This window comes from Galleria mellonella, unplaced genomic scaffold (genome assembly GCF_026898425.1).
Source record: "Galleria mellonella isolate WM207_F2 unplaced genomic scaffold, CSIRO_AGI_GalMel_v1 utg33, whole genome shotgun sequence".
NCBI classification, from domain to species: domain Eukaryota; kingdom Metazoa; phylum Arthropoda; class Insecta; order Lepidoptera; family Pyralidae; genus Galleria; species Galleria mellonella.
In genome coordinates, this window is record NW_026442079.1 from 10,375,115 (window position 1) to 10,388,772 (window position 13,658).

The 13,658-nt window shown below is 30.6% G+C and overlaps 1 protein-coding gene across 1 annotated transcript in view; it reads left to right on the forward strand.

Annotated features, from left to right (window-relative positions):
* The first annotated feature begins 2,061 nt into the window (after positions 1–2,061).
* The window catches only part of LOC113518036 (phytanoyl-CoA dioxygenase domain-containing protein 1), a 43,240-nt gene continuing 31,643 nt past the window's right edge, over positions 2,062–13,658 (forward strand). The window contains exon 1 of the mRNA XM_026902791.3: positions 2,062–2,205. Within this exon, the coding sequence (XP_026758592.2) occupies positions 2,176–2,205 (30 nt within the window). The 5' untranslated portion in view covers positions 2,062–2,175. The remainder of the gene's footprint in view (positions 2,206–13,658) is intronic.

Consider the following 13,658-nt stretch of genomic DNA (forward strand, 5'->3'; position numbering starts at 1 on the left):
ATTTATAGAAACGTAGTTTCCAAATGAACAGTCAGTTTAAGTCAGTTTACTGTACGAGTAGATGCATTCGAAACACGTATTCTAGAATAAATCTTATTAAGAATTTTAATAAGAGTAATAGAAGCCAAAGCAATAATTTTTTGAAATTTTGTTCCGGCATCACACAAAAACTACTGCATCAAATGGGATTAGGTCTCACAGTTACATTCTGGAAGATGTAACTTAAAAACTAGTGTATGTTTTTCCTTGATATGCATGTAGAAGTGGACCGTTTCATTGGTTTTCCAACTTATGAAATCCACGCGAACGAAGTTGTGGGCAAAAAGTTAGTAAATATATAGAAATCATCAACAAACCCATTTATAAATATTGTTCCTCTGTCATAAATATCAACTTTATAAAATCAAGGAAAAGATCCGGACAGAACATCAACTAAGTGTCAAAATATCCTACAATGGAGTAAGGTATTTAATATTTATAATGTTCATAAAATGTCAAAAGTAAGGAATGTTGAAAAGGGTAAAATACCTAAAAACTTATAATAATAACCTAACTTTGTAATGTGTCCATTAGATTGGAGTAACATTCGCTCATAAAGTTTATAAATACATAGTTTAAGAGAAAACTGCATTTTCGTGTAAGTAGTTATTAAATATTATTATTTCAGCTGGTAACTGTCCACTGCTGAACATAGGCTTCTCCATAAGTGAGGTCTTGCCAGTAGTTGCTACGCTTGGCGGACGGTTTGGCAACCGCAATTAAGCTTTCGTGATGTATTAAGAGAGACGCTACTGCCCATCCTTTGATCATTCAGTTCCCTTAGTCGTCGATTACCACACCCGAGACAACACGGTAAGCAAGTAGGTATACTTAATGTTAATTTTTCTCTTCTTGTGGAGTTAAGTTATTAATAAAGGAACCTATTTACATACTTATTAAATTAAAAAGTTAACACAAATGTATTTTAGTATATTCTTTTTCATTACTTGTTCAATAGCGATCGATGAATGGACATCAAATATCAAAATATTTTTATGAATAGAGATAGATTTTAGATAATTAATTACATTCTTATAAGATAATTGTATATCTATAAAAAAATAAAATGTTTTTACCAACTTCGAAAAAGGAGAAAACTGTTTTTTACGTTTGTTTCTTAAAATTCCGCCATTTATGAACAGACTTGGAAAAAAATCTTTTTTATTTAAAAGGATATACTTTCTAATTAGTTCCATAGAAATTTCATCAATTTTAGTGTAATACTTTTGTTGCAATTTTTGTATTACATTATATTTTTATATTACATCAAACCTTTTTTATAAACGGATTTGTATTTTTTGTATTTCGAATAGATATGGTTTCAGATTGATCCCATAGAAATCCCATCAAAATAATTACTTGTTTAATATTGAAATCAACATAACGGATTTTACCATAATCTGTAAAGCTTTTATTTATCGTTTCAAATTAAAATATCAAATTACTTATTGAATATTCTTATAAATACGCTGGTTATTCATGAAGTGAGGACAATTTATTTCTGTTTATATGTTTCTAGTGCGATTCTAGTAATATTAGTTGTATATACTTACTTAAAAGACCGTTAAAATGGCAAGTGACAAAATTAAATGACCTCCGACTGTACTTATTGTGGCTAACAAATCTAACACATAAAATGTAGAGGGCAAAGTTAATTTTCCAACACATGTCCAATTGTCATCATTTAAATGCAAGCAACTATCGTCAATCTAGTATTAAATGATATTTATAAACGCTGAATTTAGACATCATAATTTCAGATTAGACCTAAATAAAGTTCAAGTTCGCTTGGCAAATAATGTTGAAACGTCAATTGATCGCAGATGGTGTCAAAATCGCCCCCGCCCCGTGTTGCGTCTTTAAAACAAGATGCGCGGGCGCAGTCAACGATCGGTCATAACGTAATGGTGATTTCACATTCCCATTATACATTGCTGACTTATAACAGACGTACAGTGACGATGGAAATATGCAACAACCAATGTATTGATATTATTTATGGATGTGACGCTATCGTCAACTCGTGATCCCTTGAATGGGTCTGCTGTCCAGACTCGCGAGCGTATCTCGTTAGTTGTGTGCTGTGACTGGTGACTGATACTTGTTTCATTACGAATTCCAAAAACTCCAAGCGCCATGCACGATAACAATATTATACGCCACAAGGTAAGTTTTATTTTATTAATGCGAACTGGCCTGGATTATCGTACGGGTAGATAGAATTTTTGGAAATAATGTATGGTAATGTAGTTTTCTATAGATGAAAGAAGTTTTAACGTAGAAACTCATAAGAGTTTATCCATTATAAAAAAAAAAAAACACAATCAACTCTTTCCTGTTTGCAAATTTTTATAGTATAGATATTCGGCGGCTTTTCCCGCGTTAATTAGTAGGTATATACCTATGTACCAAATTTCATTTTTGTTGTGTGAATAAAAATTTGTATGCATTGTATATAGATTTTTTTAGACAGATTTCATCGATTTTATATAATCAGCTTTAAAACATTATTTCCCATGCTAATTTTTATTCTTTAGTTCACACTCGGAACTTCATTGAAATAATTGTTTTAGTTAAGAAAGTAATTGAATACATAAATCAGGACAATTTCGTGGTTATTATTACTTTCTTGTTAGTTTATTAATTTTACTCCTTAATCGGTGCGGAAAAATATATATTTTACATTAATTTTCGTTCCATATTATTCCATATATATTATAACTAAGTTTTACTATTTTTATATAAGAAGATATGTGTAATTACTTTCAAGTAAATTTATTAAAAGAATATACTTACTCATACAACCTTCCATTCTTATTTTTACACCTTTAAAGGCCTTTTGCGAAAAATTCTTTCTTATTACTTGTATAGGTTATATGCGGTATCTACTGTCTAAATTTGGTATTTCTAACTTTAGTAGTTTCAGCTGCGCGTTGATGAGTCAGTCAGGACATTTTACTACATTCCTTTGTAAAATTCTTAGGGGTTGATTTTTAAAGAAATGTTGAAATTGGGATTCATTACTTTTATTTGTAACTATTTATAGTAAATTTCAAGTAGCTATAGGTTGAAAAATAAAAATCCATATAGACTTCCACCCTCATATTTCATCCTTAAGGACGAATTTCGAACTCATCAAAAACGATCCATTGTTAAAAGTTGGTAATTCTAACTTTAATAATTTTGACTGTGCGTTGATGAGTCAGTCAAGATTTGTACTTTATATAATAATACAGTATAGATAAATAAATATATTCATTGTTCAAGTAGAACGTTTGTTATTGTATGATATTGAAATAAAATATATCGTAAGGTCACAACTGCGAACTTGTTTATTTTATATTTCTGTAGTCGACATATTGTTGAGCATTGAATGTTGGCGAATTTACGGATCTTTTTATTCTTATATTACATATGTGTCTCTGATGACTAATAGATATGAAATACTTTCCGAAAAACCACTGCGAGAGATGTTAATTCAAATAAATTTCAACCCAATTAAAAAAAAATGAGGTTCTAAATTCGATTGTATTTTTTTTGGCAAAAAGCTGATGGCCCACCTGATGGAAAGTGGTAGCCGTGGCCTATAGACCTGAGCAGTACCATGGACATAACAGAGTATACTGTTTCGCCCATGATACCCCCCATGCGTTGCTATTCCTGAGAACTCAGGTGTTACTCTCTGTACTCTCTCTGTACCCTGTAAATTCTCAAATCGAAACATAGCCATGCAAACACAACTGCTTCACGGTAGAAACACGAATGAGACAGAAGTGCCCAAGCAAACGACTTTTGTACAAAGACTTGCTCTGGTACCTCCTAACTCGGTCAATTAACAAATTCTATTTTTATCTGAAAGGATATACTTATTGACCGGTTGATTCCATAGAATCATCATAATCTTATCATAATAGTTTTGCTAAAACTAAAGTCGGTTTTTTTTGTGGAATGCAATCTTCTTTAACTTAACTGAAGATAAGAAAATATTGTATTTACCCGTGCGTTGCTGGAATTTCTGTCGAGTTAGTCATTTATATTTATAAAAATAACATAGTAACGAACACTTGCATGATGAATGATTAACGGCTTTCATAAACGAATTTTTTCACATCTATAATATTTGAAGGAAAGATTAAAGAAAATCGATAAGGTTTTTAGAAATATATAAAGTCTTTTATCCTTTTGAAAACGGTCGGGTAAACGGCGTTGCCAGTTATACGGTTCAATTATCCCTATTCGAATGTTTGGGTGAGCGGACTCGCGTTTTATTTGCACCGGCAACATTGACCGCCATTTAGAATTTTGGATAACAAGTAGATGAAACGACGGAATCGATATTGCAGATATAAGAAACGAGATATATGTTTTTTCAACTGAGTTCAAAAATGAGGTTCTCGATTCGGTCATAATTTTTTTTGTTCCATAAGTCAGTTATACAACTGTGTACACCGACTTGGAACATTCTTTGTTTTTTTGTAAAAATATGGACCTATAGAAATTTTATTAAAATTTAGTTTAGAGGTTTAGTTTTAAAATGAAAATGACTGGTTTTAAACCACGATTGAAATTGGTGTGAAAAACAATTATTTTTGAAAACACATTTTGTTGAGAAAACTACTAAAATAGTTTATAATATTATCTAATAATAAGATCGTCATCATTTAAAACTATATAAAAGCTGTGCAGAGCCGTTTGTTTATTTATTACAATAGTATCTGTTGCACAAAACAAAACAATGGCTACAGTCGTGACAAACATTTTTAGTTATTTTAATTTTGAAAGACCTAACTACTAAATCGATTTTACAAAGGAAATAATTTTCCAAATAGGTTTATAAATAATGGAGCTACGATATAACAAACATAAATAAATATAACCGAATTGAAAGTCTTCTCCTTTTTTTAAGTCAGTTAAAAACAAATACGAGTATCAAAGAGGCCTACTCTCACGAGCTAGATCCTCGTGTATATCTAAAAATACATTAAGAAGACTAGAATGTGAAAAAGATTAAAATAATAATAAGTAATTACAAATGTTCCTTCTCGTTATTTCTAATACATATGTACACAATATTAATAATTAATTATTATATTTTTATAATAACGTCATCTTTAGCATATTTTAAAATTCAGTTCGTGTACTGCTTAGAAATTGCTCTCCATTCAAAAGAAATTTTACCAAACTTGTGAAAAGTTCGGACGGCGGGGAACGGCGTGAAGCGGGTTGTGTCCCCTAGAATCCTGTATTCCCGGGTTAAGATGGGTCTGAAATTACGAGGGTAACTAATTTACGAGGGATTCAAGACAATTTTTTTTCACTTAAAGATGAATTAGGTACTTCTACGAAAATTAATACCGCCGTACTTCCATGAATTGTAAGTGAATGAATTTTTTTTTTTTTATTAAACGCTTCTTGGGGAGCACCCGAAAATCCCTATCATTATTCAGATTATAATTGAAAACACAGAATGCTCATTTAAGAAATGTGGAAGATGGGGTGAAAAGCAATAAAAAATTCTGCTCCTTCCTAACCAACACAGTAATAAACTGTTAAATTAAGTACATTAATTTTTTTTAATTAATGTTTCTTTGTAAATGAATATTTATTATCAATTTAAAAAAATATATCATTCATAAAAATTGGACAATTTTGAATAATTACTTTTTTTTTATACAACTTAGAATGGCAATCAAGCTGACGGCCCACCTGATGGAAAGTGGCAACCGTCGCCTATAGACATGAGCAGTACCATGGACATAACAGAGTATACTGTTTCGCCCGTAATACCCCTTATGAAAAGGTTATAAATCTTTTGCAATTAATAACATAAAATTGTTCAAATAACAACATTGCAGAATTGATCGTTTGATCTCAATGTCACACTACATCGCTTCCAATTTTAATAGTACCATCTATTTCTGTATTTACACGAGTATTTTGATGAATGAGTGCAAACCGTTATGTGTACCTAAGTAACGCTGTTTGTTAAAGCCCGGTTGGTTTTATACAATTGAAACAAAGTTCATTTATGATTAGCACTTGCGAATGCAACCCAGTGACATTTTTTAAACCAAAAACTGCTAACAAACTAACGGTTCGATTGATAAATTGTAGCTTCGGCTTTAACTAAAAAAACGTGTAATAAATAACGGAAAAAAATATTTTTGTTTAAAAGTTACGTTCATATAGTCACACATATAAAAGTGTTTAGAGGTAAATTAATTACTCATATACGGATTTAAATAGAATAAAAAAATCATTAATTATATTAGCCATTATCTATAAAATGCTGAACGTAGGTTTCCCCCATAGACTGTCATAAAGAACAGTTCTCTACCAACTGCATCCACGGAATCCCTGCAATGCAATTTGAGGCCATTACTTCATCTAAAAGGGGAAGGGAGGGCTGAGGGCATCTGCCTTTTTCTGTACAGCATCGGATGCAGCAGATGTGGGTGGCTCAAGACTGTTCCTTACGATAGTCTATGGGAGAGATCTATGTTCAGCAGTGGATAGATAATGGTTGAAATAATGATGATCCTGATGAGTAAGCAAATCAGTCTCTATAAGTGACATCATTCACAAGTATAACATAGGAGAGTACACGTTTAAATGCAAAACACAACTAATAAAAAATAAAAAGAAAATTATATTAAAAAAATAGTTTCCGTATCGTTATGAGAATTATGTAAAAAGTACACGCTTAATTGGGTTAATCGTTCATAATGATCGGAGTAAAGGAGCTGAGGGCATCGGCCTATCTGTGATGAAGCTTCCTGGGCGTGCTATTAAATCTTTAATGTGTTTAGGAGCTCGGTTATGTTGCGGAAATTGTCATTTAAAATAGTTATTAATAAACCTCTTTGCAAGCTAAAGAAATGTGTATTGTATACAATAAAAATAAAATAAATATAATAATCCTAACTAATGTTATAAATGTATATGTGTGTTTCTTTGTTTATAACCTCTTGTCTCTAATTGTCATGAATTTTGGAAAATTATATTTGGAACAGGGAAGTACTTGGGGAAATAAATGTAATAGTACAGACCTCCTTCTGAGGTTGTCAAAAGAAATATGTAACAATTATACTGACATGTTACAACTCACATATATTATAATTATACATAATATGTTTCTGGCATATTATCACAGCTTATCAACTTACCTTAAGAACTAATAATAAATAAACAACACCAGATTTAAACTACTAAATATTGACAAACCTTTTACCAATGAAATATGTATTTATTCAAGAATTTCTTTAAATTTAACTATATTATTATATATATATATATATATATATATATATATATATATATATATATATATATATATATATATATATATTGGATCCTTGGATTAAGTACAGTACCAGCAGTTCTTATGATATGACATGCAATGAGTCACTGACTCACTCACATGTGACTCACTGCATGCCATATCTATAAAGGCATGTGGCTGTGCTTTTCCCTGCATACTCGTGACTCTTATCGAAACATTTGGCATCCCATTATTTCTACCTGTTCTAATGGGAGACGGGCGTGAGTCTTATTTGCCCACCACACTTCACAATAGCTATTGCGCACAATAGTGGTGGAATTTTTGTATATTACAATAAATACATTATTGAATATTATAATATTTCATACATATTTCAATATTATAATGTACACTTTTTCAAACAAACAACGTGTATTGTTGCATATTTGTTTACTGCAGTTTTTTTATTTATGCAATTTAAAAGTATAATCAAGCTGACGGCTCACTTGATAGAAAGTGGTAACCGTCGCCTATAGACTTGAACAGTACCTACCATGGACACAACAGTCTTCAAGAAAATGTAACATTTCAGAAGATTTGATATTACAATTATAGAATTAGATATTATTTTATTAAAAAATTTACTTTTTCTATACTTGACATTATGTTTACATTATCCAATTAAATTAAATAGCTTTGTCACTATTATATATATTTTTTCGTTTGCTCGATGACCTCAATCTAGTATTTCAAGTTTTATACACTCTTAGCAATTCTATGACACTCTGCTTTTGCTCTGCTTATCTGCTACAGTTGGATTCTACAAATAATTATCTATTTCTGTTATATTTTTCCCGAACGCTATAAAGCAACGAAAGAACGCATCTAGTATGTTTATCCAAGAATTCGGTATAACTGTATGTTTTTACTATAAAAATTCTCGCTTTTGTTGCAAAAGAGTATATACATACATATATGCAGCTATTTCAACCCATCGAACATAATTAGAGTGCAACTCATCGGCCCACGGGAAGTAGATTTTGGCTCCGGTGTGCATTAGTCATGGAAAATATTGAGTAAAAATTTATTTGTGGATGTTGATTATGTGAATCTCATCTTTACCCAACTTCTGTTGAAAGGAAGTGTACTGTTTTACAGAGACAGTTTTTTAGTGTTCTGTTAGCTACGTCGTGCTATAATACATATAGTGAACATATTTTTTTTTTATATTTGTTTCATAAATATATGTATATTATTGAGTGTATAATTACTTCTAAAATACAAACACGACTTCAATTGATGATAGTAATCTAGTATGTGAAAAATAGTTGAATTCCATTGTGACTTGTCAGCTTCGATTTTTACTACAATAAAAATGAATATTTGGCATCACGAATTTTCAATCAATACCAAGACTTACTTTTTTAACTACCACCTAATGGACAATTCCGCTCGTATGTTCATCAATCTGGTCTTATTGTCTATTTTATTAATCTGTGGCCATTATTATGATTTCAAGGATTTATTCAAAAACAGAATTCCTTTATTCAACATTACTTTGATTTTTACTTTTCCTTTGATTTTACTTCTTGATTATGTCTAATCAAAAAGAGAGGGCTTGGCTTTTAATTTATCTACGTCCAGTATAAACTTTCATAAAACTGTACTTTTATTAATATAACATGCTTAAACCAAAATAAATAAAAACCGAGCTCATCTTTTTTTACTGGCGAAACTTTAGAGGTTTATTTATATACCCTTATATTATGTACATTTATATAAGTATTTATATATAATTGTGCTACCCAAATACATATTATGTATTATTTCGTCATTATTTGGTGCGCCATTGTGTGAGAATGAAGTTTAACAAGTGTGACCCCTAACTAACTTCAGCGAACCCTTTCAACTGTGCTTTCAATTTCGAGTCCCCAGAAAGTCACGTGCTGAAAATCGCATGGGTATAAATCATTGTATCACATATCATATTATAGCCAAAATACCTTAAAGTTTGAAGAGAAAGTTTTTAAGTAGTTATTATGAGTGTTTACGACTGTAAAATTGTACAAGGAAGCTCTTAATACTATTGTTTATATATTAGTATAATATTGTATAATTAATAATGTAATAATGTAAACTATGGGTATATACCTGAAAATAAAGAGATTTATTATTATATTATAACCACGGAGAAAACTATACTTAAAGTTTCGTTACGTGATTAAATACAAAACAAAGTGACCAATATATCTCGAAAAGTCAGCAAGCTGGAGAAGTAACGAGCTTACCATATAACTTGAAGAATTAACAATTAATGAGAAAAAAAAATACTATTTATTACCTACTATCTTCTGTCTCACTCCTTCACTCGTTTTTTTTTTATATGGAGATTTTTTCAACTCAAATTTTTCACTTTTCCATTTTTTTTATACAAAATAAAATTAATAAAATATATATAGTCATTTTGATGCACTTACATACGAATACCTTTTACATTTAAAGTAAACTACAGTGTAAAATCGAAATCTTTATTAATTTATAGTTGCAAAAAGTATATCTTATTATTATTTTTGATTATTTTTAAACTACTAAATAAGTTTCTTTTTTTTTCTCTGTTAGATAATGAAATATATGATATTAAAAATTCCTATATCCTTTAATTATCATTAAAACAATCTTTATTAACTAAGAATCGACAGAAGTCAGTATATCAATAACATATTACTTTTGTTACATATACATACTCATATTTATTTACCATATACTTTATTGAAAGCAAATGTACAAAAATGAGTTTAATTCTGCAAGAGTAAAGAGGATATTTACATATTATTGTTTATATTCACTTAACGTATTTCTTAATGCTAAATTGTTTAAAAATTTCCTGAGCAAGATTTACTGCACAAATGCGAAAATTCCGTAAGTCTCATTGACATGCGGGAAATCGGAATCTGGAATGCGGAACGTGGAATGCGGGATTGTAAACCCTAATAACATTTTTACCAAAGAAACGTGGGTCGAAAAACGTCAAGCAATTTTGAACTTAACGTGTTTCGTCTAACTCTCAGTGTGGAGGCTAATTTTTTTTGTCATTTTTTAATTACTGATTCACATAATCTTCTGTCCTAATATACTTTAAATAACGGTGAATTCTTAGTTTAACGTACGCTGATATCTTCAATTTCACACTATGTTATTCAATTCTCATTATATTCACATAATTCCAAGACTCTATTACACAATATATAATTATCTATTGTACAATTACGGTTATTATCTGTGGGTATTAAACGTAACATAAACGGTAAGCAATCAGCCGGGCAATATGTATTAGATTGCTGAGCTTACTGGAGTAATTAATAGCTTAGGAGCGATGATAAGATGTAATGGATTTACTAAGAATAACTAGTACTATATTATGTATAAACACATATTTTGATGCTTTTGTTATACCATTATTTATTTTAGAAAGGGTTGACTAATATTAATTTGGATACCTCTAGAATCTAAGGGTGAAAAACGGCTAACACTAAAAACTTTTTAACATAGCCAATCCAAAGACAATTGGACATAACAGATTACGTTTCAACATCTTTAAACATTCATGGTATTCTTTATGTATTATCAATTTTGAAAACCAAGATAACACCCCACGTTCGTATCCAATAAATTGACTTAACCGAAACACTATACGCGAACACTTGTACTTGCCGATAAAAACAACAAATAGAAGGTACCTATGCATACAACTTTATAGAAAAATATAAAAATAAAAGGTATTCATGCATACAAATTTATAAAAACATATTCCCCAACTTTCTGGTGGCAGTAAATACCGTTATACCAAACAATATAAAGCCACTCTGAGCGTAAGTGAAAAGTCTAGTGCAATATTCATAATAACAGTAACTAACTCTACTAACTGCCTCGTATATAATTACCTTTATAAGTGACTTATTTTTATTTACATTATCCATTTTTTTTATATCACTGAGGTGGCAAACAAGCACACGGCCCACCTGTTGGTAAATGGTTACCGTAGCCTAATTCATTCCATAGTTCGCAAATAGAGATCTAGTTTTAATGCTTCAAGTTTGTTCAAACCAGTTAATTGCGATTAGATAAAGTTTACAATAGTTATAATTAATGTTAAATAAGCAAACAAGGTGACGGCCCATCACAGCCATCAACCTATAAACATGTCCTAAGACATCACAAAATACCCTGTGCTGTCCTATGTAAATAATCATGATTGATGCAGTCAGCAGCAAAAGATCATTAACGCTAACAAATATTCAAAACTGTTATGTAAATAAGTAGTTTAGCAAATTTTGGCTCCAGTATTCAATTAATATCATATAAGGCCAACGTACCCTTTCTCAAAATCTCTGAAATAAAAATTTCAATTTGAACCGTGTAATCTTTATTTCAAAAACCAATATTAACTAAATTTGTAATAGAGTCACGTGAAAAATTATTATAAATTTAATTCATGATGGTTCATAAAGTAGTAAATTCGCAAAACTATCAAATTCAAACATTGGGTAAAAATACAGGTTTAAAGAAATTGCCCCTTAGAGTCGACTCCAATGACAACGATGTGTTCTACAATATACAGAGACTTTAAACGTGCCATCTGATTAATGTATTCCCCGATTTTTGTTGCTGACGTATTAAGTAGCAATTTGAGTGCATTTTCAATGTTTGATATCGTATTGAAGAATTCGCAAACAAAAGTACGAATTCTCCGGAGGATCAAAGAGAAATAGTCCCGCATGTCAAATCTCGCATATTGTTGGCGGCCATCTTTTTTTTTATCCCTTTTTGATGATATCAATCTTAGTAAAAACACGAAATACGCCTACACCTTTATATAGGTGGCGCTCTCTGGTGTCACAAATTTAACCCGTCTCCTTTGAACGTGAGTCTCTGTTGTAGATTCCAGGGTGACGGATATATCTTTTTTACATATTACAATACGGAAACCCTTCACGATTGTGTTTCTGTTTGAAAGAAAGTTTCGGGATATGGTAGTAAAATTACTAGGCTCAACAACAAATAATATTTTAAGTGTCAAGTACCGGTCCGTATGGGGATACCGTGGTATTGTGATACAATGCATTCTTAGAGGTCCGTATGTCATAATAAAAATACGTACGAAATTCAGTTCCGAAGCTTCGGAATTCTTTCAAGGCAAAACCATTGAATACTCAGTTATGTCAATTATGTGACATATAGAATACCTATGGGCATAGAAAGAGAATGCCGTAGAAATGCTGTGAACGTATGCATTATGGAATAACAATATAATGACGTCATCGGGCAAACAAGCAAATAAAAAAATGTACCTCCTTAATCGCAACTTGTAATAGTAATATGGCTATTTAATTTGAATGGGTAATACAAACATACTAAGTACAGAAAAACTTTTTATCAATCCATGATCAAAATTTATAGAGATACCATGGTTTTTAAATAATTGATATCTATCTAAATGTAATTTTAAATGTTACATTTTCAATACTAGAATGTAAAATACAAATAATATAATTTACAATCAGTATAAATAAATTTTAATAAAATATTCAGTTCAGCATAATAGCTATTATTTGACTTCTAATGTGCAACTAAGTCATGCTATTCAAAAATAAAATGGTAGGCAAAACAAGACAAAAACTATTTCTGATCTTAGTCACACATCCATTTTTTGCTTATAATAAAATAATGTCTCTTTCTAACTAAAATCGCATATACTAGTATTAATGTATGCTTAGGAATGATAATTATTATCATTTGTAACAGGCGTTAATAATCACGTTTTTATTCAATTTTCAATTTTTTTTAATTACTACTTTTATTGACTCGAAATTAACTTTTTATAATACTAGAAATAACAAATAAGCCAGTAACAGTATTTTTTCTAAATTAGTTGATTCACGATGTCGACAGTGACGAGTAATAAACTAACTCTAAATGGTGGCTACAGCCACCTTTCATCATCACACCTCTCGCCATCGACAAGGAATTCATCCTCACACACTTGAACCTAAATGGTCACGTACAGTGCGGTTCCAGAAAAATTTTCTCCCACGAACGCTCAGGCTGTGGGATCAGCTCCCTACCGAGATTTTCCCTACAGACTACAGTATAAGGTTCTTCAAAAAGGGTATATTAAGATTTCTTCAGGGTCGGCAACGCGCACGTGACTTCCCTAGTGTTGCAGGCGTCCATAAACTACAGTTATTGTTTACCATCAGACGGACTGTATACTTATTTGCCACTTTTGTGGTATAAAAAAAACTCATCCGTTGAAAGTTTTATACACGTGTATATAAATAAAAATTAATCTCTAAATGTG